Below are 24689 nucleotides of genomic sequence, written 5' to 3' on the forward strand. Positions count from 1 at the left end.
CAGACGCTTAACCCATGGAGCCACCCAGGCGTCCCTTGCCTTCTTTTTTTTTTTTCTTTTTAATTAAATTAGCAGCTGTCCACATGGAAAGCCATCCTGCCAGTCCTAAGTGTTCTTATTTTGCCAATGGTGTCTGAAAATTCACGTAGGGTCATGATGACTTAAATCTTTCTATGTACGTGAACTGCAGATGTGGAGAGCTCACGGCAGGGAGATGGCTTTAAAACAGACGTGCGCGATGGGGCTTCTGGGTGGCTCAGTCGGTTGAGCGTACGACTTCGGTTCAGGTCATGATCTCACAGCTTGTGGGTTCGAGCCCCGCGTCGGGCTCTGTGCTGACAGCTCGGAGCCGGGAGCCTGCTTCAGAATCTATGGCTCCCTCTCTCACTTTGTCCCTCCCCTGCTCATGCTCTGTCTCTCTCTCTCTCTCAAAAATAAATAAACATTAAAAAAAATTTTCTTTTTAAATAAAACAGACGTGCACTGGTCACATACTTGGAAGCTTTCTTCCACGTGGATTTCCAAACCTTTCGCGCGTCCAGTTTTGCGTGGAGACTGCTGGACCTCACACCATCCAACTTCTGTTTTCTGGGGAACACTCCACACTGACGCTCCTCCTTCCTCCTTTTGTGATACTGCATAAACAGGGCAACTAGGATTTTTCTAGCCATTATTTTTTAAGTTGTGGTGAAATACACCTAACAGGGAGTTTCGCAACTTAACCGTTTACAAGTGCATTCACACTTCAGGTGCGGCCATCACCGTTTCCAGAACTTTCTCTTCTTCCCCAAACTAAAACTCTGTCCCCATGAAACACTGAGTCTCCGTCCCCCTCCCCCAGCCCCTGGTGCCCCCCAGTCGACCTTCTGTGTCTGTGAGTTTCACCATTCCGGAGATCTCCTGTAAGTGGACCATACAATATTTGGCCTTCTGCATCTGGCTTACTTCACTTTGCATATTGTTTTCGAGGCTTCACTAAAGTCCCTTTTTATCATTATCTTACTGGATAGTATTAAGGCAACATGAACATTTAGCTCAGGCCCCTTGGAAGTGCCCACCTGTGGCCACCAGAAGTTGGACAGCCCCTCCCCCACCCTTTCCCCCCAGATTTCTCCTGGTCTCCACTGCCTATACCCCTTTGCCTTCTTGCAGAGATAAAAGTTTCAAAAGACAAAGATAGTTCTATGGTGTTTTATTCTAAATGTAGGACATATACTTTAACCAATCATAGAATATTAGAGCTGAAATCTCTGAATATTTTCATCTTTTTAATACTCTTAGTTGCCCCACCATGGCAGATCATTTCTTTTTCAAAAGCCTATACCATAGGAGAGCCCCTTGACCCAAAAAGAGAAGTCCCTGAGCTTCTCCTGCATAATACCACTCTTTGGAGACAGTCATACCCCCTTATCTGGCCTGTGAAATTCGGTTGCACATCGAGATCAGAGTCGCAAGTAGGAAGTGACAGGTACCTCGAAGAAAGTAACTGTGGCCGAGTTCGGGCCTCTTGTTCTAGGAAGGTAACCTGGTTATTCCCCCATGCTCCTGCCAGAGCCCCATGACTTCCTATTCCGGTTAATACTGCGATTCTAAGGGTTTAACCAGCTTACGTATTGCCTTGCGCGAGGGGTCACGTGTAGCCTGTGCATTCTGAGCTGAAGGCCAAGGGCAGAGCCATGCTGCCTGGAGCCGGAAGGCAGCGGGGGAGTGGGGAGAACGGGAGTTCATCTGGGACAAGAGCTAACTCCCATTCCCCTTGGTAAATGGTGACTAGATACATAAGATTTAGATTCTGTGCCCCCTGAATTCTCTTGTAACATTGTGCCCTGCACAGACCAAACACCTGCACCTCATTCACAGCTAGCTTTTTATTTACTTAAATACCGATGGTGAATAATGACTCATTTGCTGCTTACAAACCATAGGAAGTAGGTAACACCGTTACTCCGATTTTACAGATGAGGACACTGAGGCACAGAGAGGGGTTTGCATAACTGGCCCAAGGCCAGCAGTGAGTTTAGGGAAACTTCCCGCCCAGGCAGAGCTGGTGCGTTCCTCTTCTTCCGGACTTGGCCAGCAGAAAGCAATTGTATTCTAACACCGACAATAGTAATTAACTTCACACCGGCCTCAGTGCTGCGCCTTCTCCAAGTTGCTTTGCCTGTTTGTCTTTTATTGGTCAGAATTAGACTCTAGCCTTTAGCCAAGAGTGTCTTGTTCTGAGACGTGTCATTTGCTTCCTTTCAGGTGGTTCAGCAGGTGACTGACCACAGATTCTCTGCTCACTTTATTGGCGACTTTAATGCTATTTAAATTCTAACAAGCTCTGAGTCTGCCTGTATTATGATAGCAAAAGCACCAACTCACAAAGCTGCTGTGTCCTTACTAGTTCCCTGAGCCTAGAGGACCCATGTTAAGAGGAGACCAGTAAACCAGGGCTGCTGGAATGTTCTGAGACGGCAGTCCTGATGTTCAGACAGGGTAAAGAAACCTGCAGAGTACGGGAAGAGGGGAGAATTTGTAACCACTTGTACGTCTAATCCAAAAAACCAGTGTAATGTTGAGAGTTCGGTGAAATCTTTTGTGATGATATATTAAACACACACACACACACACACACACACACACACACACACACAGCAGTGGCATATCCCACGATAATGATTTTTTTTCAATTATGGCAAAAAGGTCAGAGCCCGTTCAAAGTCGTATTGAGGAACAAGGAACTCTGCAGGACCTCTGTGGAGAAGACCATTACAATATACTGAAGGCCATATCAGATTGGAAAGTGGAGAGAGGGGCGCCTGGGTGGCTCAGTCGGTTGGGTGGCCAGCTTCGGCTCAGGTCATGATCTCGAGGTCCGTGAGTTCGAGCCCCGCGTCGGGCTCTGTGCTGACAGCTCAGAGCCTGGAACCTGTTTTGGATTCTGTGTCTCTCTCTCTCTCTCTGACCCTCCCCCATTCATGCTCTGCCTCTCCCTATCTCAAAAATAAATAAACGTTTAAAAAAAAAAAGAAAGTGGAGAGAGACACCTGGTTTCTCAAATAAAATTCCAGTTTAGGGGACAAGACTGGTTTAACGTTTGATGAGTGGACTCTCAAGTTAATGTCGAAGAGTAAAGAGTGAGACAAGCCAAGACATTTTTGGAAAAGAATTAATGAGGGCGATTTTTTCGACTTGTTTGGTAGCCCCAGGTTCTTTGTTCAAACAGAATCCTACCTCCCTCTTCAAATGCAGTCAGTGGGTCCTCTACTGCTTCCTGAATAAAGTTCACCTATTATGTAAAAAAAGAACATTCTAATAATATCTAAAGGTATTCTGAAAAGCAGTCAAATTCCCACGATGCCATCACTTGAATAGAGCGGCCGGCTGTGTTGTTTATTCTGTATTTCCTTCCAGTCTTTGTCTGTATGAGTTCATTTTTTACTTAGTCGTATTCAAAATATACTTGTCTAAGGACCGAGAACATGGAAAGCTTGGCTGCGGGAAGAGCTGTAGAGGCCACGCCAGAATTCTGGGGGGCAGCTGCCTGCCAGGGGCACAGCTCCGTGAGTGCTCCCAAAATGCTGATTAAAGCCTCAAGCCAAACGAATTAAGCGACAGGGACTACCCACGGCTTCTCTAAACCCGGACGTAAACTGCAGTTCTGGAGTCCCTTATCTTGCCAGAAGAATCATCCGTGTGCTTTTAGAAGAACGGACAGAATGTGCTGCAAGCCCTTCTTGCCAGCCTGGGGGCCCACTGTGACCTGCCATCCTGCGTGGTGGCTGCGTCCCTCCCATCCTACACAGGAAGCTGGGGGTGGGGTGGGGTGGGGAGTCCCTGGAGGGCCCGAAACCACACACCAAGGAGCAGCAGAGCGGGGGATTCCGGCCGGAATCAGAGCAAAGGCTTGAGGGCTTCCTGCGGGAGTCACTGTGGCCTCTGGGTGGGAGTTACTGGTGCCCTGACCCTTCAGCCCCTTCTCACCCTCTGTGATGGCGCCCGGCCAGAGGGGCCGAGAAGCCAGGCCCCGTTCTGGGACCTTCTCCGTGCAAGGCTCTGGCTTCCAGTTCACTTCCACCGTGACCCCCTCGGCCTTGGCCTGACCGTGCCACCTCTGAAGTCTCAGCTTCAGACTTCCCGCCTGGGGGGCCCCCACCTTCCGTCTCTATGTCTGGTGCTGACTGCTTTGCTCTTCCTGCTACGACAATTAGCGCGACTCCTCTGTGTCAGTTGGTAAGTCAGTGTGCTTCTAGAGCGTGGGCACCTTTGGTGAAGGTACAAGCCCCTGTACGTCAGGGGTTCTCGCCTGGGGGCGTTTTGCCTCCCGGGGGACAGTTGCCAGTATCTGGAGACATTCTGGGTCGTCCCAGCTAGGGTGGAGAGTGCTCCTGGCATCTAGAGTGCGGAGGCCAAGGACGCTGCTGGACGTCCTATGAGGCACAGGACAGAGGCCACGCCAAGAATTACTTGGCCCCAATGTCCCTGGTGTCGAGGTTATGAAACCCTGCTCTCTATTCACGTTAGAGTTTCCTCGTAAAGTCTGATCCCACATTTGATACTGGATGTCTCCACGGAAGTGGGGTAAGAGGAGGGGGCTTCGATATAATCTGAGTAGCTAGCCTAGCATCAAAGCTCCTGGTCAGAAGCACTTCAAAAGGCCCCAGTGAGCTCAGAGAACCCCGCCCCCCATTATGCCAAGGCGGGTCCAAGCAGCCCCACAAGATGTCAGGTATAAAGGTGCCTGTAATTGACCTCTTTGCTGGTACTCGGAGATGACGTGGTCAGGAGTGGCTATATGATCTCCGGTTATTCCAGAATTTCCACTCTTGTGCCAAACATGCCTCTCCAGACTGCTGTCCTTTGCTCCTCCTTAAACTTCCCTTGAATTTCATCTACAATACTCATTTTTCAAAGGTAAGACTTTCTGATTCTATGTTAAAGCCTTCTGTAAAGATACACAGTTCATATAGATTGACGATAAAGGAGTCGCTCGTAATCTGGTACTTTTCTGGAGTCTCTAGGTGATGACTTACCTCTGAACTGTATTTCAGGGACTCGAGTGCAGAGGGGAGTAGCCTTATATCAGGGTAGGGGCTTGTGTTTTTAATGCCACGCGGAAGTGTGTGAGACGGTCTTCATTCTACGTTATTTACTCCTTTCTTTAGAAAGATGCCTTTAGGGATGCTGTTTAGGAATTTCTGTACCTTGGGGTGGAAGGTGGCTCTCACTTCTGCCGTTCTCGTCCGTCCTTAAGTCAGGTCTCCTTGAAGTCAAGCTGCTTATTTGTGGGAATGCTTGATTTTTAAACCTTTGAATCCATCTTCCCGCCCTTAAGTTTCCCTGTTTGCTGTAGGTACTGCCTCAATTCAGATCATAAAGCCCTATGCTCTCCACACTTCTTTTCTGTGAATGACATTTGTCAATCACATCTGTAGCCTGATGGATTTCTGAAGGGTAAAGATGTGTTCCGTGGCTGTGATTATGATTGTGTTCTGCCTTTCTAGCACGGTAAACTCAGGGGCGGGAGCACTGAGGTCCAAGCCAAATAAATGAGTGAGAACCTAGAAAAAGCATTGCCTTCGCTTATGTAATCACCATATTCTATTCCCAAGTATATGGTGAGGCGTTTGGTTTATTTCTTATCGGTGGGGTATTCCATTAGCTAGTGAACACCATTCTCGAGAGTACAGTGTATTTTCCCACCTCCCTATTTATTCTGAGCAAAAGCCTTTCAAATTGACTATTCAGAGAGCATAGGTAGATATATTCTTTGCTTTGCTTTAGAGTTAACTTGGAGGGATTTTTCACAATGTGTCCCTATCTGGCTGAGAAATGCATAATAGAGTTTGGTTGTTTTGTTTTCAATATTCTTAGAAAATAATTGGTCGATTTTTGTTGTGTGTTGTGCTTACGAGAAGCACAAGTGGTTTTCCTAAGAGGTACTTCATTGGAGGTGGACGTGGCCGTTTCCTTGGTTACAATAAATGGGAGATGCTTCTGAGATCTCCCACGTCCCCGTTCTGGCCTCAGGATCACCAGTTCTGAGAGACGGAATGAAAAATGGATACTTTTTTTTTCCCCCCTCCAGGATTGCTATGGACTTATTCCTGGACACTTTTGGATATGAACTTAATTCCAGAGTATAATAAATCAGATATTATGTTAAGTGTGGGTCCAACTTTACCCTGCGACAGCACCCCTGGGCTTTCTGGAGCTCGTGGAAGGGCTCTGTGCTTGGGAGTGGAAACAGCATCGCCCTGGCTGGGCCAGAGACAGCTCTGTGGCAGGCCCTCGATTTCTGTTCCTCCTCCCTCAGCCCCATGCTCCACAGTCCCTGTGCCAGGATCGTGCTCCCTGTTATCTGTCCTCTCCTGGCCACTTGGTTTCTCATCTCCATTCAGCTCAGAATCAGGGCCAAATCCCAAAGTCCAGACACCTGACCCTTTGGGCCAGAGTCTCTCGGGCCTGTCCCCACCCCCACACCCTTTCCCCCACTCTCCCTTGGCTCCCACCTTTCAGCCTCTCCCATCCTCACAAACCGAGAGGGACAAATGAACACGTGTCCCTACCGGAGCCCTCCCCCCCATCCCTCCTTCCTCCCAGACTGCAAATCTGCCATTTGTCACACCTGCCCAAATCGCTAAAAATGTTTAATTGTAGAATTTGAACAACGGCATGCAGTAGCCAAGTTGTAAATTAAAGGCTTCCTCACCCCTTCTCCTCCCTCCGTCTGCCGTGTGTAACACGGCTGTTCACACCAGCCCACTGGGGCGGCTCATGCACGGGGCTGTCCGGAGACGCCTCTTTCTCTGTGTCTCTGACCTCCCCTCGTCCGTCTTGGCTTGTTGCTGGCACACCTCTCACCCCCTGCGTGTCGCAGCCCCACGATTCCTTCCCTCGCCTCTTTCCTCTTCTGTGCCTGCGCTCACCTTCCTCGCCACCTTAAACCGGTTCACGCTTGTGACGGTGCCGATGGGCCTGCTGGACACCTCCACCAGGCTTTCTGCCCCTTCAGTGCCGTCCGCCCAAAACCCAAACTCATCACCTTCCTTAGAAAATCCAAAGGGATTTATTAGATGAAAAGGAAGTGTGGTGAATCGCGGGGCACTAGGTGGTTATTAAAGAAAAAAAAAATTCCTAAAGACATTACATTTTTAAGAGAGAGTTTCTGTTCCCAGTTTCTACAAAAATAGAAAATACTGAGGATCTATGAGAGTTAATGATAACCTGCCAAAGTCCTCCATTTTCTCGGGAGAATCATCCACCCACCCGCCCATCATTTCTGAAGTGCCCACCGTGTTCCAAGGTGAGGACACCCTCCCATTCTGGAAGGGCCCACTCCCGGGGGAGGAGAGGCTAAGTACCAAGTCATAGGCAGCTGAGAGAAGGAAGCATGTGGTTGTATCACACCCCAGCACAGGTGAGTGCTCCCTAAGCAAGAGCCGTTTCTGTGCTAGAAACGAGCTCACTCTTCTTTTCAGCTCCCCCGGCCCCGCATGCTTGTGTCCACTGGAGGCAGGCAGCATTCTGGCCCACAAGCTGTGTTCGCTGCCCCGTGGGGTGCAGCTTTCTCTGCAGATGGCAAGCGGGGTCTGGCCCTCCACCAGATGAAGTGCTTTGTAAACTGGACGGTGCCGTGCAAGTCTGGGTAATCGTTTCACGAACCGGCTTTTTAACGTGAAGTGTTCTTTGATATTCGTCAAAAGGGTCCATACGAAATCATAACAAAAATGCAAGCTCATTGCTTGTAGAAGGATTTAGAGCCGTTCATTTTGTAGCAATTCGTGTTCATGAAAAGCAGTAGTTAACGGCTGATCGTGACTGATTTAGAAAAATGGTTTCGTGTCAGTCATCTGACTCAAGGGGAAGCCGAGAGCACCCCCCGCCCCCACCGTCTGCCCTCTGCTTCGTGCTAGGATCCCAGGAAGGGTTTGTCACTGTGGTTCCGACACTTAGAACCAAACCGCAGCTGGAGGCAAAGCGCGTGAACCTATCAACAGACCCAACACCATGGAGATGAGTAAACTAAGTTTGGGTGTGGCCATGTTGGTTAAATGTCCTGGCATTTGCCGGTCAGCTCTGCTTCTGCTGTTCCAAGAATCAAGTGAGACTGATCAGTTTACCTTTGGCTCATTTCCCAGGGGTCCCTTAAGAAGTTAAGTCCCCGACTATAATCTTACTGTACATCGGAGAACTGCTTTTTAGATATTGGACATTCAACTTTTGCTGAGGGGGCACAGAGGATCACAAGCAGGGCGACTTCTAGGAATGCCCGAGAAAGTCCAGAGCGTTCAGGAATCCTCACTACAGAGCTCCCAGTGACTGCACGTTTGCTGGTCCCTAACTGCCTGGCAGCCAGGAAGGGGCCAGAAATCCAGGGTCCACCTGTTAGAAGCGGCACCTTGGCCAAAAAACTGCGGAACTGGGGGGAATTGAACCTGCGTCCCTAACCTCACAGCTGCTGATATAAGGACCCTGGGGCAGCACTGGCCCAGTCCAGACGGACGGCCGCCCTGTTCTGAGCACATTCCCCCGCTCCCCGTCATGCCGCTCAGCCCGTGCAAAGACACCCCGGGTTTCTCCCGCTGACCTTCCTGAGGATGGAAACCTGGGGCTTCTTGTCCGCTTTCTTCTCACCTGACATTCAGGTGGTTTTAGTTCTGTCTTCTTCAAGGGAAAGGGTGTTGATTACTCTGCCAAGCTGCCTTTCGAGCCCTGAGCACGGGGGAGAAATGTGTATTTGGAGGGAGACATTCGACAGAATGTCACTTTTGACAGCTGTACCCGTGTCTTCCATGTTTTCCTGCACTCGCCGAAAACAAGCTTGTAGGCTCCTCGTTAAGTCCTCACAAGCGGCCTTGCGAAGAATTAAAAAAAAAAAAAAAAAAAACCTGCCTGGAAAGGGGGCTTCAATGAAGGACCTTTTCATTAGAGACCTATTTATAATCAAAATCAACGGAAGGCAACGCGACCCCTTACACTTTATTCTTGGGCCCCGGGGTCTGCACAATAATATCGAGAAGCATGGATTCAGGGCTCCACTTACAAATTTAGGCTCTGACATTCGCCCCGTGGCTGGGAATGGTTCTGGGACTTGGCCGTCTCATAGGACTCCTGGATTGAGACACGCTCAGAAGGGAGCAGTCTCCTATCTGGAAGGATGTTGGGTTAGCAGTTTGCTCTGATGTGCTCCCACTTAGTGGAGTAACAAGTCTCTTGTGCACAGACTGTTCTTATTTTACTGCTGGTATTGTTAGTTTATCCCTAGGACTAAAAGTAGCCAGCTTCTTCCTCCCTGACCGTGTCCTGCCACCCAGGGCTTCTGCAGCTGGCCCCTCTTGTAGCTTCTCTGGTCATCCCCGTTCTCAGCCATTTTAACTCAGTGTTTTTTGTTTTTTTAAATGTTTATTTAGTTTTGAGAGAGAGCAGAAGCAGGCTCCAGGCTCTGAGCTGTCCTCACAGAGCCTGACGCAGGGCTCAAACTCACGAACCATGAGATCATGACCTGAGCCGAAGTCGGACTCTCAACCGACTGAGCCACCCAGGCGCCCCTATGATTGAAACTTTTGATGTCATTGTTACCTGAAATTATGTTATCGTTGGTCTTCTTGCCAGTTTTTTTATTTAAAATTTTTTGTAATGTTTATTTATTTTTGAGAGAAAGAGAGAGAGAGAGAGAGGGAGAGAATCTTAAGCAGTCTCCATGCTTAGCACAGAGACTGACTAGGGGCTCGATCCTATGACCCCTGGATCATGACCTGAGCAGAAATCAAGAGCCAGACACTCAACCAACTGAGCCACCCAGGCGCCCCTCATTGTTGCCCTGCTTCCTTCCTGCTGTAGAGGAGGACAAGAAGTCCTGGACACCTTGGGTGGGGACTCTGGGGACCATGGGAAGAGAGGGGCTGACCAGCAGCATTGGTTTACCTTTCCATCAGGCCAGCAGGGCTGCTCAAAGGGGTCTGTGCGTTGGTACCCTCGGTCCTCCCCTCTATAGCGGGCACTGTCATTATCATTGGCATGTTTCAAATGAATCTCCAGGCACAGCGCTAAGTAACTTGCTCTCGAGCCGCAATACGTGACAGAGCCAGGAATGGGACCAGGGACTTTAATTCCATAGCCCACTTAACCCCTTCCCTGCTCGGTTTCACGGAGCTGATACTCAGATTGGATGGTGGCTGGAGGTTGGGGAGAATGCAGACATCTGGCATTGCCCCGTCACAGTGCCCTGCTCTGGGAGATGTGGTCATCGAGTTTAGAATGGCAAGTAGCTCTAGAATTTGCCTCCTCCGGGGGCGCCTGGGTGGCACAGTCGGTTAAGCGTCCGACTTCAGCCAGGTCACGATCTCGCGGTCCGTGAGTTCGAGCCCTGCGTCAGGCTCTGGGCTGATGGCTCAGAGCCTGGAGCCTGTTTCCGATTCTGTGTCTCCCTCTCTCTCTGCCCCTCCCCCGTTCATGCTCTGTCTCTCTCTGTCCCAAAAATAAATAAAAAACGTTGAAAAAAAAATTAAAAAAAAAATTAAAAAAAAAAAAAAAAAGAATTTGCCTCCCCAGCTTGGAATATTCAAGCTGACGTCTATCATTCTCACCTGTGAAGTTGCTGCTGCTACCGAAATTATAATTGCTTTTTCCATGATAAATTCTGTAAGTTCCACACTTGTTTATGTAGAACAGTTTATTTTCTCCAATGAATGTCATGAATTGTACCACACTAACATTTCAAAAGAGGTACAGAATGACAAGAAAACAGGCATTAAAAGGTAGGCGTTTCACTCTTTGAAAGGTCTTTTGGCAAACCTAAAGATCATCCATCAAGGCTTGGCGCGGAGTTCGCCTTCATCAAAGTTGAAGCCCGGTGAATTTCTCCCACATTGGTCAGTCCAAGCGTCTGCTCGGCCTCTCTTTCTGTCGCCCCTCCTCTCTCCCAGGTCAGGTCCTCTAGTCCATCAGTACCCCCTGTGCCCGCCCACCCTCCGGGTTAACCCCTCCCTTTACGGGCCCACTCCTCTGAAGCCTGGTGCTCCGGGGAGCCCGTCCACCGTGGGAAGGCAGTGCGCACAGGCCACGCGCTAACATCTGGCGAGAACTGTGGCTCGGCGGGCAGAGTGGGAAATTGGGCTGCTGTAACATCGAAATGTGAATCTGTGGTCTCGCAAGACTTTCTGGAGCCGCCTTTGCAGAGAATTAGGCCAAGCGATTCTATTGAAAACTCCCGTTTTGAGGCGGGGAGGTGGTCTTTCCGAGAAGGACCTTCTGGGCAGGAGGGGGCCCGAGCAGCCTCGACCCAGGAGAGGAGGAGGGGCGCAGCCAGGTTCCAGGCACCCCAGGCCCAGGGCCTGGCCAGGGCAGGGAAACATTCCGGTGAAAACCTGCGCCGCGTCCTTCCCGTCGCTCCCGCCCCAGCCTGGCGAGGTCTGCTCTGCCCCGAGGACTTTTTAAGGAACGTGCAGCGCGCATCCCGGCGCGGGGACGACCCCGCTCCGCTCGGCCCCTGCCTCGCACCGCCCTCCCGGCCGGACCCCCGGCCTGTGCAGGCAGACCCCGGCTCCGCGCCGAACCGCTGGCACCCGCCCTCTTTGCTGCGCGGCCGACGCAGTTTTGTGGCTCCGGCAGCCGGCCCCTTGTCGGGGCGACGCGTTAACGGGGTACCCCCGCCAGCAGGTGCTACCGCGCTCGGGCCGAGGTGGTCGCGAACTCAGAAGCTCAGTTTGGCGCGAGTCAGGAGGCGTCGCGGGGCGGGAACCGCGGGAAGCGGGGGCGGGGCCAAGGCGGCAGTCCGCCCCGCCCCCCGCTCGAGCCCCGCCCCGGAGGGCCCCGCCCCGCGCTGGCTCCTCCCCAGAGGGCCCCTCCCCCGCTCAGACCCGCACGGGCCCCTCCCCAAGCAGACCCCTGTCCCGCGAGCTCTCCACCCGCAAGCCCCCTGTTTCCCCGGCCCCTGAACCTCTCAACTCGCGCTCCCCCGACTCTGGGCGGACAGCCGGGGCGGGGGTGTGGGCGGGCCGGCTGGGGTCTTTTTTTTTTTTCCCTCCCCTCCACCTCCGCCTTTCCGGTGTCGAGCGGAGGGGGTTGGGTGGTGATTGATAACCGCGCAGCTGGGGCGCGGGGCGAGTAGGACGGACGCACGGGGTGGCGGGGGCGCACGCGGGTGGGGGGCGGGGGTGGACGGACCCTCGGGGGCGGGGCGCGCGCGGGAGGCAGGGCGGTGGGGGGGACCCTCCGGGGCGGGACGCAGGGGGCCGGTCCCGGCTCCACCGCCCCCGGGTGCCCCCGCCCCCGACCCGCCCGGCCCCGGCCACCTGCGCCCCGCCCCGGCCGCGCCCGAGCCCGGGAAAGGCGGAGGCGCGCCTCTGCTTAGGGAAGGGCGAGTTCCCGTTGCGACGCGCCGTGTGTGTCCGGGGACAGTCGTCCGCTGCCCTGGGCATCGCGGATCCCAGGACGTTCGCGAGGGCCTTTCCCGGTTGTGCGAGACGGCGCCCCTCTGGCCGGCAGGATGACCAACCCTGCGGCCACGCAGAACAAGGAAATAGACTGTCTGAGCCCAGAAGCCCAGAGACTGGTAAGACGAAAACACTGTCGAAACTTTCGGTTTGCCCCTGGCTGCCCCGGGCAGGGCGCGCCGCCGACCTCTGGGCCCGGGGAGCTGTGGGGTGGGGAGGTGCGGGCCGGAGCGGGCTCTGCCGTCGCGGCTGCGCTCCGGCCCCGAGGGCGCGGCCCCTCCTCGCGCGCCGGGAAGCACGTTTCACCGGCCGGAGCCGCCCCTCACCGGGACCAGGAGGAACGCGGGCGCTCCGCTCTGGCCGTAGCGGTGGCCTTTCGACGCGCTCCGCCCAGCCCGCGCCGGCGGTGGACCCAGCGGAGGTCTCAGAGCTGCGCGTGGTCTGGAGTTTCCCATCTCAGCTGCTAGTTTGGTGTTTGACAAAATCCAGCACCTGGGAACTGGTGCCCCCACCCAGAGGCTGGCACCTCCAGAGGCTGGGGTGGTTTGGGGTAGTATTTATCCTGCTCTGGATCTTAGGTGAGCCGATTCCTCCAAACACCTCCAAGGACCCCTGTCACCTGATCTACTTTGGCTGGTCTCCTGGGGTGTCCAGGTCTGGACAGGCGCCTCCCTCCACGGGATTTTGCAATTACTCAGCTCAGTACCCAGTATTGGGATCCTGTATGTGGGGCTGGTTGACATTGAAGTTGGACAAGGGGGGAGGGTGGCAAAGGTTTGTAATTGCCGGTTTTCATGAAGCTTGTGGTTGACTTCGAATGGGAACATAGGGAGGCAGAGGGGTGCACTTTGGAAAAGAACCATGGTGTCAATGCTACAGACAGGGACCCTGGATTTCCACTTTACTGGGCTTTTGTGGAAGCCTTGATAAAAGTGTGAGCCCAACACAATCACTCCTTCATCAGGCAGGAGTTAATCATCTACTGGGAGTTTGTGGAGGGTCCAAGATAAGACCGCCCTCGCCTTGGAGAGCTTACTGGTAAGCCGGGGAGAGGCGTAGAAATAAGTAGACTGTGATGAAGAACACTTGAAAGTTACCTTCCTTGGTGAGTACGCTCAGGTGGATATTTTTAAGGTCTGGTTTAGCGCGTTCTTATGGCCTCATTTTATTTATTTTTTATTTTTTTTTAAATTTTTTTTCAACGTTTTTAATTTATTTTTGGGACAGAGAGAGACAGAGCATGAACGGGGGAGGGGCAGAGAGAGAGGGAGACACAGAATCGGAAGCAGGCTCCGGGCTCCGAGCCATCAGCCCAGAGCCTGACGCGGGGCTCGAACTCACGGACCGCGAGATCGTGACCTGGCTGAAGTCGGACGCTTAACCGACTGCGCCACCCAGGCGCCCCCCTATGGCCTCATTTTAAACCTCCATGAGCCAGACGTTGAAGCTGGTTCCTCCTACCCCTTAACCTGGCTGGTTTCCAGGGGCCTGGGAGCCTGCAGAGGGATTCTGGTTCACCATCAGGGAAGCTAGAAGGAAGGACGGGAAGGCTGCTGGGAGATGCTGGTGATTCGCGGAGGGGTCTGGGCAAACCATAGATGGCAGGCGCAGAGTGATGTTAACCTTGGGCAAGAATCGAGCTCAGAGGGACGACGTGCTGGGCAGGGAGCCCTCGAAGGAGAAAAGAATAAACATGGAGAATCAGGATGTGAGGACGGGAGGCACAGGCCATCAGAGAAATGAGGAGAAAGAACCAGTGAGTCCTGGCCCTGGCTGTCGACTCCCGTTCACCCTCACCCCGTGGACTGGATCTGGTTGAGACACACACTGCTTAGAGGTGCTGTGGGACTAGGTGCCCGGGGGTCTGGAGTGGGCTTTGATTGAGGCGCTCCATTGTTCCCCCAGCGCCTGGACCCAATACGCTCTGAAAACTGGAAGTTGTTGCCTTTTTTTGGTAAGGTTTATGGCAGAATTCATTTGGCCGGGAGACCTTCCCTGGCTGATGGGAGGCTGTTTTCTATCTTTCTCCCTCTCCTTGTGAATATTCACACAGTTCTCTGCAGCCTGTGAATGGCCTTGATTGAGGGCTGTCGCTCCGGGTGGCCACAGACCATACGGTGTTTACGACTTACTACCCTCCTGAAATCCCAAAACGTTGAATTCTGGTCCCAGGAGTTTCCAACAAGAAATTGTAAACTTATAGGAGTTGTTTGGGTGTTTTTGTTTTTGTTTTTTTTAGTAAATAGTAGCACGAAGTATCTTAGAGTGGGGCTTGGGGAACAGAAATAAAACTCCATGTTTGTTTTATGAGGTTAATGGTCTGATTAAAAGGAAGTTGAACAGTTGGGGGCTCTTTACATAAGTCAGCCCTGGCCCCAGAGCTCCGGGAGAGGCCAGCGTAGAAACCATACATTTCTTGAACTTTTGTAACTTCCTCCTGTTTCCGATGGGTTGTGTTATCTCTGGTCCCTTTCCACATACTGATTAGCACCAAGCCCTTACAGACCGACCAGCAGTCCTGTCCCGAGAAGGTGGACACAGCCTCCCAAGCCCTGTCTCATCATCACAGATACCTTTGCAAAGGTCCCCCAGGTCTGGGCGAGTGCAAGCATTGACCGGAGTCCGTGCAAAGGCTGTAGGCCCCGCTGTTGCTCAGTCTGAGATTTTGAGCCCTGGAATCATGGTTTGTTTTACATGGGTCATTTTCCCAAGCAGTTAAGGTATAAAAATAGTTACGTAAGAGCTTTTCCCATAGGATTAAGAGTGGTCCGCTAGGGCAAAGATAGAGACAAAAGTCCCTTTTGCTTTAAGAGTTAGTTTCTGTTCAGCCGAAGCTAACACGACATAGCGGAAGCCTCCTTAGCAACTTTTTTTTTTTTTTTAACTAGAAAACCCTTGAGTCTAAACTGCCACTTACACTGAGCACAGGAAATCCAGTTACAAAACAGGTCTCAGGCCAAGTTAGTCGGAGTATTACCTGATTAGAGGTCCTTATCTGGTTTCTACAGAATTGTGAGGCCGAATGTTGGTATAACATGTTTGTGCCTCAAAAGGCAATGTTCGAGAGGAATTTGTTATCCCTGAAAAATCAGGAGACGTGACTCAGCACAGGCATTGTTTATGACTGGTTACTCAGTGTTTCCAAGTATCTGTTCATATTTAAGAGTATTAATCTTGGAGCCTTGGAGGCCGTAAGGTCCAAATTACTAACCTGTTGTCGAAATAAGCCTATCGCATCCCCCCACTATAGGTTGGACCTGGAGGGTGGGGAGCAGAGGAGTTTGTACTCTGGGACACCAAAATTTAGTGTTTTTTTTTTTCTTTTTTTCTTTTAATAAAGAAGCTCATTTCCATGGAATGGATTTACTAAATTTTCATTACTCCCACTTTCTAGATAAAATTACATACGTTAGTTTCTTTCTTCCACATGTACATCCATGATGTAATAATTCAAAATTGCCATGCATTTGATCGCAGACCACTACTGAAAACTCCCCTTCCCCTGGCCACATTCCAAAATAAATAAACAACAAAAACCAACAACAACACGAATGTGTCTTCTGAGACTCCTCCATTCATTCGGGCAAGAGCCAGAGTTCAAGGGGTTTTTTGTTTTCTCCTCGGACAGTAACTGGACAGTGTTAAAGTCATGTAAGTGGTTTTTCCTTGAGTCTAAAGTACAACTACTTTGTAGTGGGGAAGTCATTTAGCCTCACTCGAACAAGGACTTTTTAACCAGAATGTTTCACTTGTATGCTTGCGTGATAGGGCTTGTCAAAGCAATGTCATTTCTGGTCCTCATGTCTTTTTCTGTTATCTGGCAAGTAGGTGTGCAATCTTCCAGGAGGAAGAGAAATAGAGTGGCCTTTTGGTGCGGGCTGGGACCCTCTCCTCCCTCCCCTGAAACTTCCCCCCTGCACGTTCTCCTGGTGGGCACCTGACCTCACTTGTCTTCTCCCGGTGCTTTAAAATTTTTTTTTTTTTGATGTTTATTTTTGAGAGAGACAGGGACAGAATGCGAGTGGGGGAAGGGCAGAGAGCGAGGGAGACACAGAATCCGAAGCAGGCTCCAGGCTCCGAGCTGTCAGCACAGAGCCCGACGCGGGGCTTGAACTTGGGAACAGGGAGATCATGACCTGAGCCGAAGTCGGACGCTCAACCGACTGAGCCACCTGGGCGCCCCTCTCCCGGTGCTCTTAAAGCTGAGTTGTGTTCGCAGCTGGTTGTGTGCTGCTGTGGGAGGTGCTGTGTAAGTAAGTATCAGCAGGCAGCACTTCCTGAGCCCTGCGGTGGCCGCCTTGCTAAGTGTTTTCTGCAGACGTCTTCCCTAGCCCTTGCCGGAACCTTGTCCGGTTGCCTCCACGTACAGATGAAAGGGAAACTGAGGCTCAGAGAGGTCAGGGGACTTTCCCAAGTGCACACAGCCGGCAGGCAGTTGGGCTGGCTCAGACCCAGCCTGCTGGCTCAGAGCTGGTGCTGAGAACCATTGCCACTGTATACAGTTTGCAGAGGCGCTGACCGGCCGCTGCTCGGCTGCTCTTGGCGGCCTCTGGGCTGAAGGACGTCTTTTTACAAAGGCAGCCTCTTAGGACACATGCCCTTGCTCCCGAATGCACGGTGAGACGTCCTCGTTGTATCCAACGTTTCGTTGCCCTTCCTGGTAGTTTTCAGACAGAAGAACTTTCAATGGGCTTTTTTTTTTCTAAATAAGGAAAAGACCAGTAGAAACGAAAGAGCTGCAGAAATTTCGATTTTTCTGTTTTCATCCTGCACTAACTTTGTAACTGTTACGGGTGTCAGCATCCTCCAGAAGCCTCCTTCCTGGGTGCTGTGTGCTTGTGCCCCACCCCACCCAGACAGACAGGCTCCCTGAGAATTGAAGTGATGTGGGAACGGTGGTAAATAGCCCTACGCTGCCTGATGTAGGAGCCCTGGTGCTTCTGGTTGTCCTGCCTTCTTTTGAGAAGGAACAGTTCCAGTGTTTGGTTTTTAATGTTTATTTATTTTTGAGAGAGAGGGACAGAGCACGAGCGGGGGAGGGACAGAGAGAGAGGGAGACACAGGATCCGAAGCTGGCTCCAGGCTCCGAGCTGTCAGCGCAGGGCCTGATGGGGGGCTCGAACCCATGAGATCATGACCTGAGCCCAAGTCAGACGCTCAGCCAACTGAGCCACCCGGGCGCCCCCAATTTCAGTGTTTTGTGACACCTTAAAGACACGGGGTTTGCAGAGAAATCCGTGAGCAGAACAGGTGAAGGTGAAGGGAGTGGAGCCCTGGTGCACTGGCTGCAACGGGACGGCCACCAGGATGCTGTCACCTGCCAGTCCCACACTGTTATTTGTGGCCACGCTGTATTTGTTATTTCTTTATTCCTTTGTAATTCCGGCATGATGAGGCTGTTAAAGGAAATAAATGTGAACATTCTCTCATCTCAGAAGAAAATACAGGAGGTGTTGGCAGCAAGAGGGGAAATGTATCTGCACGGAGGGTACCGTGCAACATCCTTCGTCATCGGCATCCGTATGAGTAGTTGCTGAACTCAAGAGGATGATGTGGAGTTTGAGTAAATGTTACTCAAGTCACTGCTGTCGATAAAGTAAGATGGAGAATTTTGTTCCTGAATAATACCGGTTTGTTATTTTGGGCATGTGGGGTGCTTTTAAGAAGTTTATTACCCAGAAAAACAAAGTCGGGAGATTTCTGGTAGCAAAACGGGGAGAGAGAAGTGACCGTCTCACAGTAGAAACAACTCACCCCTGGTGGAGAGAGAGACACGGTTCTAGAGACGGAGGAAGCTCCCAGAGATCACATAGTCTGATTCCTCCCACTCCCTGTGATGAGGGCTACTGTTCAAAAGTGATGTCCTTTCCAGAAACCACACTCGTAACTCTAGAGCACAAACAGGTGGGTGGGGGAAAGAGGTGATGGGGACTAGGAGGGCACTTGTGATGCACACTTGTGATGTATGGAAGCATTGACTCACTGTACCCCTGAAACTGGAATTACACTACATGTTACTTACCCTGGAAGTAGGATAAGATAACGTAAATAAAGAAATCTTGCATGATTAATACCAAAAAAGAAAAAAAAAAAGGCAACATACTTTGTCAGAGCCCATATACCTAGTAGACAGTCGAGCCAGTGGGGGATTCCGGCTGGAGCTGGGTGTCTCCGCCTGCAAAAATCCAGAGCCCTGCTGAGGAGCCCGTGCCCGGCCTGCGGAGCGGTGGCACCGAAGTCCTGGGCTTTTCCACCTGGTCCCCCGGTCCGGGCTCCTGGAGGCCCAGGGCCCAGCCACCTCAGCCTTGCAAGGTAAAGGCTTCTCTGAAGGCTGATGTTTTATCGTAAAATTCCATGATCATTTTACAGTCTACTCCAGAACCCATCGGAGTTGGTGTTTTAGATTACCAGTTAAATGTCAGTCTTTAACTTTCTGTCCTCCAAACCTTCAAGGAAAAATTGACAAAGTGTGTTTTGTTTAGTTTCTGGCTCATGCAGCGGCCCCCGGACCCGTGCCCTTAACCTGTACCGGGGCTGTTTGGACAGTGTGGCCGTGCAGTAGAGAGGTTCAGCTCCCCCGCTCCACTCTGCATTTTATCAAAAACTGCGGTCCTCAACCCTGTCAGACCCAGTGCCCCCTTTTTATAGCAAGGTTTTCACATCCTCACTGCTCACCTGAAACGAAGTCAACGTAATGTTTTAACCGTAGCGTTGAAATGAAAGCAAACGAAGGTAAATTGCGATAACAGAACGCGGATGTCGATATAGAAACGCTCTGGCCCTCGTGTCCCAGAAGAAGGACGGAGCGGTCACACGTGTGCAGACCTGTGCCCAGCACCATAGCTGCGGGCAGACTGACACAGGTGTGCTCCGTCCCAGGTGCCGCACGTTGCTCTTGGTGGCTCGACGTTCCAGAATGGGCACCAGCTCTCCGAGAGGTCTGAACAAAGCCAAGTGTAGCCTTCCCTCAATTTTCGTGCTGATCACATTCCTGGGATTTGCAGCATAGGTTGAAACTGCACAAAACATACTTTGATTTTATGTGTCAGTTGGAATCCATTTGTAGATCCGAAACAGATAGAGTCGTTTTTTTCTGTCTGCCTGGATAGTCCGTGGGAAGGTTCTTCAAGGTGCAGTCCTGCCTGAGTGTGGGATGGTTCGCCTGCCATGGCCTGCCGCCTCCCCACTTTTTTTTGAGAGAGAAGAAGAGCACGTGTGTGTATGTGTGTGTGCACACACTTGCGCGGGGGAGGGGCAAAAGGAGAGAGAGAATCCCAAGCAGGCTCCACACTCACGTGGGGCTCGCCACGACCCTGGGATCATGACCCGAGCCGAAATCAAGAGGCGGTCGCTCAACCGACTGAGCCACCCAGGTGCCACCACCCTGCCCCTTAAATGCCATCAGTGCCTGCCTCCACTCACTGTGACCTCCCAGCAACACGCCCCAAGTTCCCAAAATGCCCTCTGCAGGGTTGGCACTGCCCCCGCTGATAACTGCCATGCCAAAGCATCTTCCCCTCCATGGTGATTGTAGTTACAGACCTGTCCCTAAACGTAGGCCCCCTCTTTGGGGAAAAACATACAGTAATTGTATAAGCAAGGGTTTGGGGAAGATGAGCTTTTTTTTTTTTTTGACATGCACATGACGGCTGAGGGACCTGGGGTGGTGGGTGCCTGGCACAGAGGCGACCTGAGCCTCAGTTGTGAGCTGCTGGCTGAGCACGATCCCCTCCCTGTTGGCACCCCTGCGGGAGAGCGTGTCCCTAATCCCACCTGCTTGCTTTGAATAGCGACCCACCTTTAGAACCTACTGCACGTGAGGGGTTGGGAAAACAGAAGTTTCTGGCTCTTGCCACTTCCTGGAACAAAGGCCACTCTGGAGAGGGATTCTGCACAGCTGTCCACTCTCAACGGGAAATGTGCGTGACGTTAGAAGGTGCTTCCACGCGGGTCTGTGTACGTGGCCTCCAGCGACTCAGGGGTTTCAGGCCTGTCCCATCAGGAGCTGCGTTCCTCTGTCCTGGGGAAGAATCCCATGGACAGAAGCGCTCTGCTGCTTTCTTTCTTTCTTTCTTTCTTTTTTTTTATTTTTTTAAATGTTTTTATTTTGGGGGGTGGGGGGGTTGGAGGGACAGAGAGAAAGGGAGACACAGAATCTGAAGCAGGCTCCAGGCTCTGAGCTGTCAGCACAGAGCCCGACGCGGGGCTCGAACTCACAGACCGAGAGATCTTAACCCGAGCCAAAGCCGGATGCTCAACCGACTGAGCCACCCAGGCGCCCCTAGTGAACTTTAAGTACATCCTTAAACTTTCCCCGAGAGCTTATGAGCTATAGTTACATTATGTGGCCTGGAGGAAAAAAGTCTGGTTTTCAGTTGTGCTGGATTCTAAAGCCTGACGGCCAAAGCGAATGTGTATAATCAATGCTAAAGCTTCCTCCTAACTTTGGGACGCTGTTCAGCCGACAGACCGATTGCTTGTGTTTCTGCACAGCCCATGCGGCTCATTTCCACTTTACGTCTGAGGAGACTAAGGAGGCGGCAGTCGCTGGGGTCCCCAAGGCGTGGGCCCTCTCCGTTGACCCTGGCAGTGTTCTAGCTGTGTGGCGAGTCCCCTCCCACACACCTGTTCTCGGATGGCTGCACCCAGCGTCACAGAGCACGCAGTCAGCTCGCACGTCAGCAGCGTGCACGAGGGTGCCCTGGGCTCTGCACTGAGGCCGTGGCGGCCGGCTTCCGGCACCTTCACCCTGGTGCCTGTCCAGGCCCTAGGGCTTTCCTTGCATAGCTGGAGGAAGTGAAGGAAGCGTGTCTCAGTCCCCTTTTCAAGGTGGCCCCAGAGTTGCGGCTCATGAACCCCTTCCCGCTCCCAGGTAGGGTTCTAGAAGCCCTGGGAGGGCCCGCAGAGTCTGAGAGCGGAATAAGAACATTTCCCGTGACTGCAGGATGAGACGGCTTGGGAGACCGAATTCCACGCTGTGCTTGAATCCCAGGAAAGCCTGGAAGCTCGGGACACGTACACACAGAGCCGGGCTTCCCTGTAGCAGCTCAAGGCTCTGCAAGGGACGCAGTCTCCCTCCTCCCCCGCCAGCTCCTGCTCTCAGCCCTTCTGTTCCAGCGGGTACTCCTCATGTCCCCGTACCTCGAGGGTCATCACGCGGGGTCCTCCGGGTGCTTAAATGGGGAGGAGCCACGAGAGCCTTAGAGCCCCCAGATGCCACTGGAATTGGGGTGCAAGGTGTTGGGGGACGGGGTGTGGCAGCACCTCTGCCCCCACCCCCAGCCTCGCTGCAGGAAGGTGAGGTTGGCCAGGGCGCAGGGCATTTGGGAGCCTCTCTGCCGAGGCCTGCCTCCTCCCTCCTCGTCCTCCTCACGTCCCCGCGCAGGACTTCTCTTTACAGTTGTCCTCAGCCTCAGACCGCAGCTGAGCGGGGCTGTCCCTGAGCTCCCGCCGCACCTTGGGATGACGCATCCGTCACGGCCTGGACCGTCTGATGCCCCGAGCAGGAGGCCTGTCGCGGTGTCAGCCCAGAACCTCAGCCAGGGTGCATCTGGCTCTTCCCCCGCCGCCCTCTGTGTCCTGCTCAGTGGACTCTGCTTCTGCTCTGTGGCCCGCTGTGGGACCGGAGCCCGTCGGGGCTGTCGCCGTGGCGTAGTGACCCCACCGTACAGGATCCTGCTTTCCCCCCGGACCGTTCACCTGCTCCCCAGCCTGGCCAGGCCCATGCTGCGGGGACAGGGCTAGTGGGGGAGAAGCGTCCCCCCGCCACCCGTGCGCCCCTGCGGCCAGCCCTGGGCTGGGGGCCTCTGTGGCTGTGGGGACCCCACTGGGAGACCCAGGGCGTGCGGGCCGTTTGTTAGGAGGCCTGGGGTCAGGCCCGTGCCGCTCTGTGTGCGTAGCATCTCCCCTGCTGTACGCGACACCGTGGCGACGGAGGGCCGTCGTGTCTGCGGTAAAATAAACCATGAACGCGGAACTTCGAAGGGTTCAGCCTTTGAGAATTATTCTAAGGCCACTGTGGCGATGAGTGGAGGCTTCTGACCGTCTCCGTCATCGGAGGGCGCCTCACTTTAAAACCTAGCATCTCAGGGGGCCTGGGGGGCTCAGTGGAGCGTGCGACCCTTCATCTCGGGGTTGAGTTAGAGCCCCATGCCGGTTGTAGAGATTACTAAACAAATAGAATCTTTAGACAAACGAAACAGGGTCAGTAAAGCTCCGTCTGTGGGGTTCCCAGCCAGGGCAGGGGGCCCCTGGGGGCCAGGAGCCTGGATCTCATCCCGTGCCTGGCTGGATCAGCTCTCCCCTGCCCTGCCCCCGACCCTGCAGGGGCCTCGGGAGCAGAGGGGGAGCCTGGCTGGGGGAGCGACAGGGGTTTCCAGCAACAGAACCAGGGCCACCTTCCAGCAGCAGTGGGCAGGGTTTGGGTTTGGGGGCTCCTTCATTACCTTCCTTCCTCTCTCCCTCTGCCTGCCTCCCCCCTTTCTTCCTTCCTTTAAAACGTTTGCTATTTATTCTGAAAGCTGTCAAACACAGAAGGGATGACAGAAAACAGAGGTCCTTCTCACACTTGAGCAAGTGCCTGTGCGCCCCCGTCCCCCACCAGGGACATGCTGATTCTCCCCCAAGAGCGTCTGGGTGGGGTGATTCTGCATCTCTAACTGTTCCCAGGTGTGCTGAGGGGTGGGGGACACGCTGTGACAGGTCCCACCAGCCAGCCCCAGCACTTGTCAACTCACAGCCATTTAGACCCCGCCCACACCCCCCCCCCCCCCAGCTCATCTCCTTATTAGAAGGCAAGGCCTAGGGAGAGCTTATCATTTCTTCTTAAACGCTTTAGTATGTTTATGTTTCACAACAAAGACACAGTGGGGTGCAAGAGGAGGCTTGGGGCCCAGAGCTCCGCCTTTTCTGGAGCCCTCCCCCCCCCCACCCCCCGGGGGGCGGGAGCTGAGGGCTTGGTACCCTTTTCCTGTTGCCTCCTGTAGGAAGGGAAGAGGGCAGGCCAGGACCCAGGAGGAAGGGCCTGCTGCTGCCCTAGCAGGTCCCAGAAGGAGCTTGGTCCCAGGCCAATCGGGGGGGGGGGCATCCGAGGAGCTCCCCGGGAGCTGAGGGTGATCGAACAGACCCCTCGCCCCTCGCTGGGCAGTGTGTGAACTCCCGTTTTCCAAGCTTGCTGTTTTGAAGCCCTGTGCCGTTTCTACCTCTCCACCTTGCCACTCCTTCCCCCGTCACCATACCCCCCCGGGCCTGGCTTTCTCCTCCGGAGACTGGGGACCCACCCTGCAGCCTGAAGGCCCTGCTCTGGCTGTGTCTGAAGGTGTTACCAGGTTGGGTGGCCCTGGCTGGCGACCACCAGTAGCCGAGGTCCCCACAAGTGGAGAGCAGAAGTGAAAGTAAGCGTTTGGAAACTCATGCAGTCAGACGTGGCTGTGAGTTTGTATTTCACAAAAGCGTGGGTGGTGATGGGTTTGTCCTGAACCACAGAAGCATTGGCCTGAGGCCCACGGAGCCCTAGACCTGTTGCCTGGAGGGGGGCAGGTGGGAGGCAGCACTGAGCCTCACAGGAGAGGTTGGAGGGGAATGAATTCTCGTTTCCTTATCATTGTGGCGGACCATAGCTGTTTTGTGTTTTGTGTTCATTTAATGACTTGATCATATCACATATTTTCTCTGGAGACTTTGCGCTGATCGTTTGAGTGATCATGGTCTCTTGGGCTGTGGGTCAGGCTCTTGCGTGTTCTTGGAAATGTCAGCGTTTTTAGGATGAATCATGTTGTCAAAACCCTACGATTTTTCGTTCAGGCATCTCAGGCCAGGGTCAGGGTTGTGATGTTGATTGCAGTTCTGTGCTCACAAAGTTGGCTGTGCCGAGGTTTTGGACTACTTTAAATGTTGGCCCGTATGTCTGTGGGTTTTTAATTAGCCGATTCCCAGAAGCAAGCATGGCTGTGACCACTTCCTGTGCCATGGACATCTTGCTTCCCACGTACGAGTCCCACGAGGATCCTGGGAGATGGAGCCGTGCCCACGGCGGCCATTGCCAGGACGTGAGATTGTACCGAATTACGTATTTACCTCCTTTCTAACTTCTAAACCGAGGTAGACTGAAGGGTGCCTGGGTGTCTCAGTCGGTTGAGTGTCCGACTTCTGATTTTGGCTCAGGTCGTGAGCTCATGGTCGTGAGATCAAACCCGGCATCGGGCTCTGCACTGAGTGTGGAGGCTGCTTGGAATTCTCTCTCTCCCTCTCTCTGCCCCTTCCCTGCTT

General features: G+C 53.0%; 1 protein-coding gene across 22 annotated transcripts in view; it reads left to right on the forward strand.

Annotated features, from left to right (window-relative positions):
* LRRFIP1 (LRR binding FLII interacting protein 1) overlaps nucleotides 1-24689 on the forward strand; it is a 140074-nt gene that overhangs the window by 44495 nt on the left and 70890 nt on the right. Inside the window, exon 1 of one of the 22 annotated variants that reach the window (XM_042995821.1) lies at nucleotides 12264-12541. The exons of 20 other annotated variants lie outside the window; for them this stretch is intronic. In XM_042995821.1, the coding sequence (XP_042851755.1) occupies nucleotides 12476-12541 (66 nt within the window). In that variant the 5' untranslated portion in view covers nucleotides 12264-12475. Of the gene's footprint in view, nucleotides 1-12263; nucleotides 12542-24689 lie in introns of those variants that run through there. One more of the 22 variants, XM_042995805.1, reaches the window with a different exon arrangement.

This window comes from Panthera tigris, chromosome C1 (assembly GCF_018350195.1).
Source record: "Panthera tigris isolate Pti1 chromosome C1, P.tigris_Pti1_mat1.1, whole genome shotgun sequence".
NCBI lineage: Eukaryota > Metazoa > Chordata > Mammalia > Carnivora > Felidae > Panthera > Panthera tigris.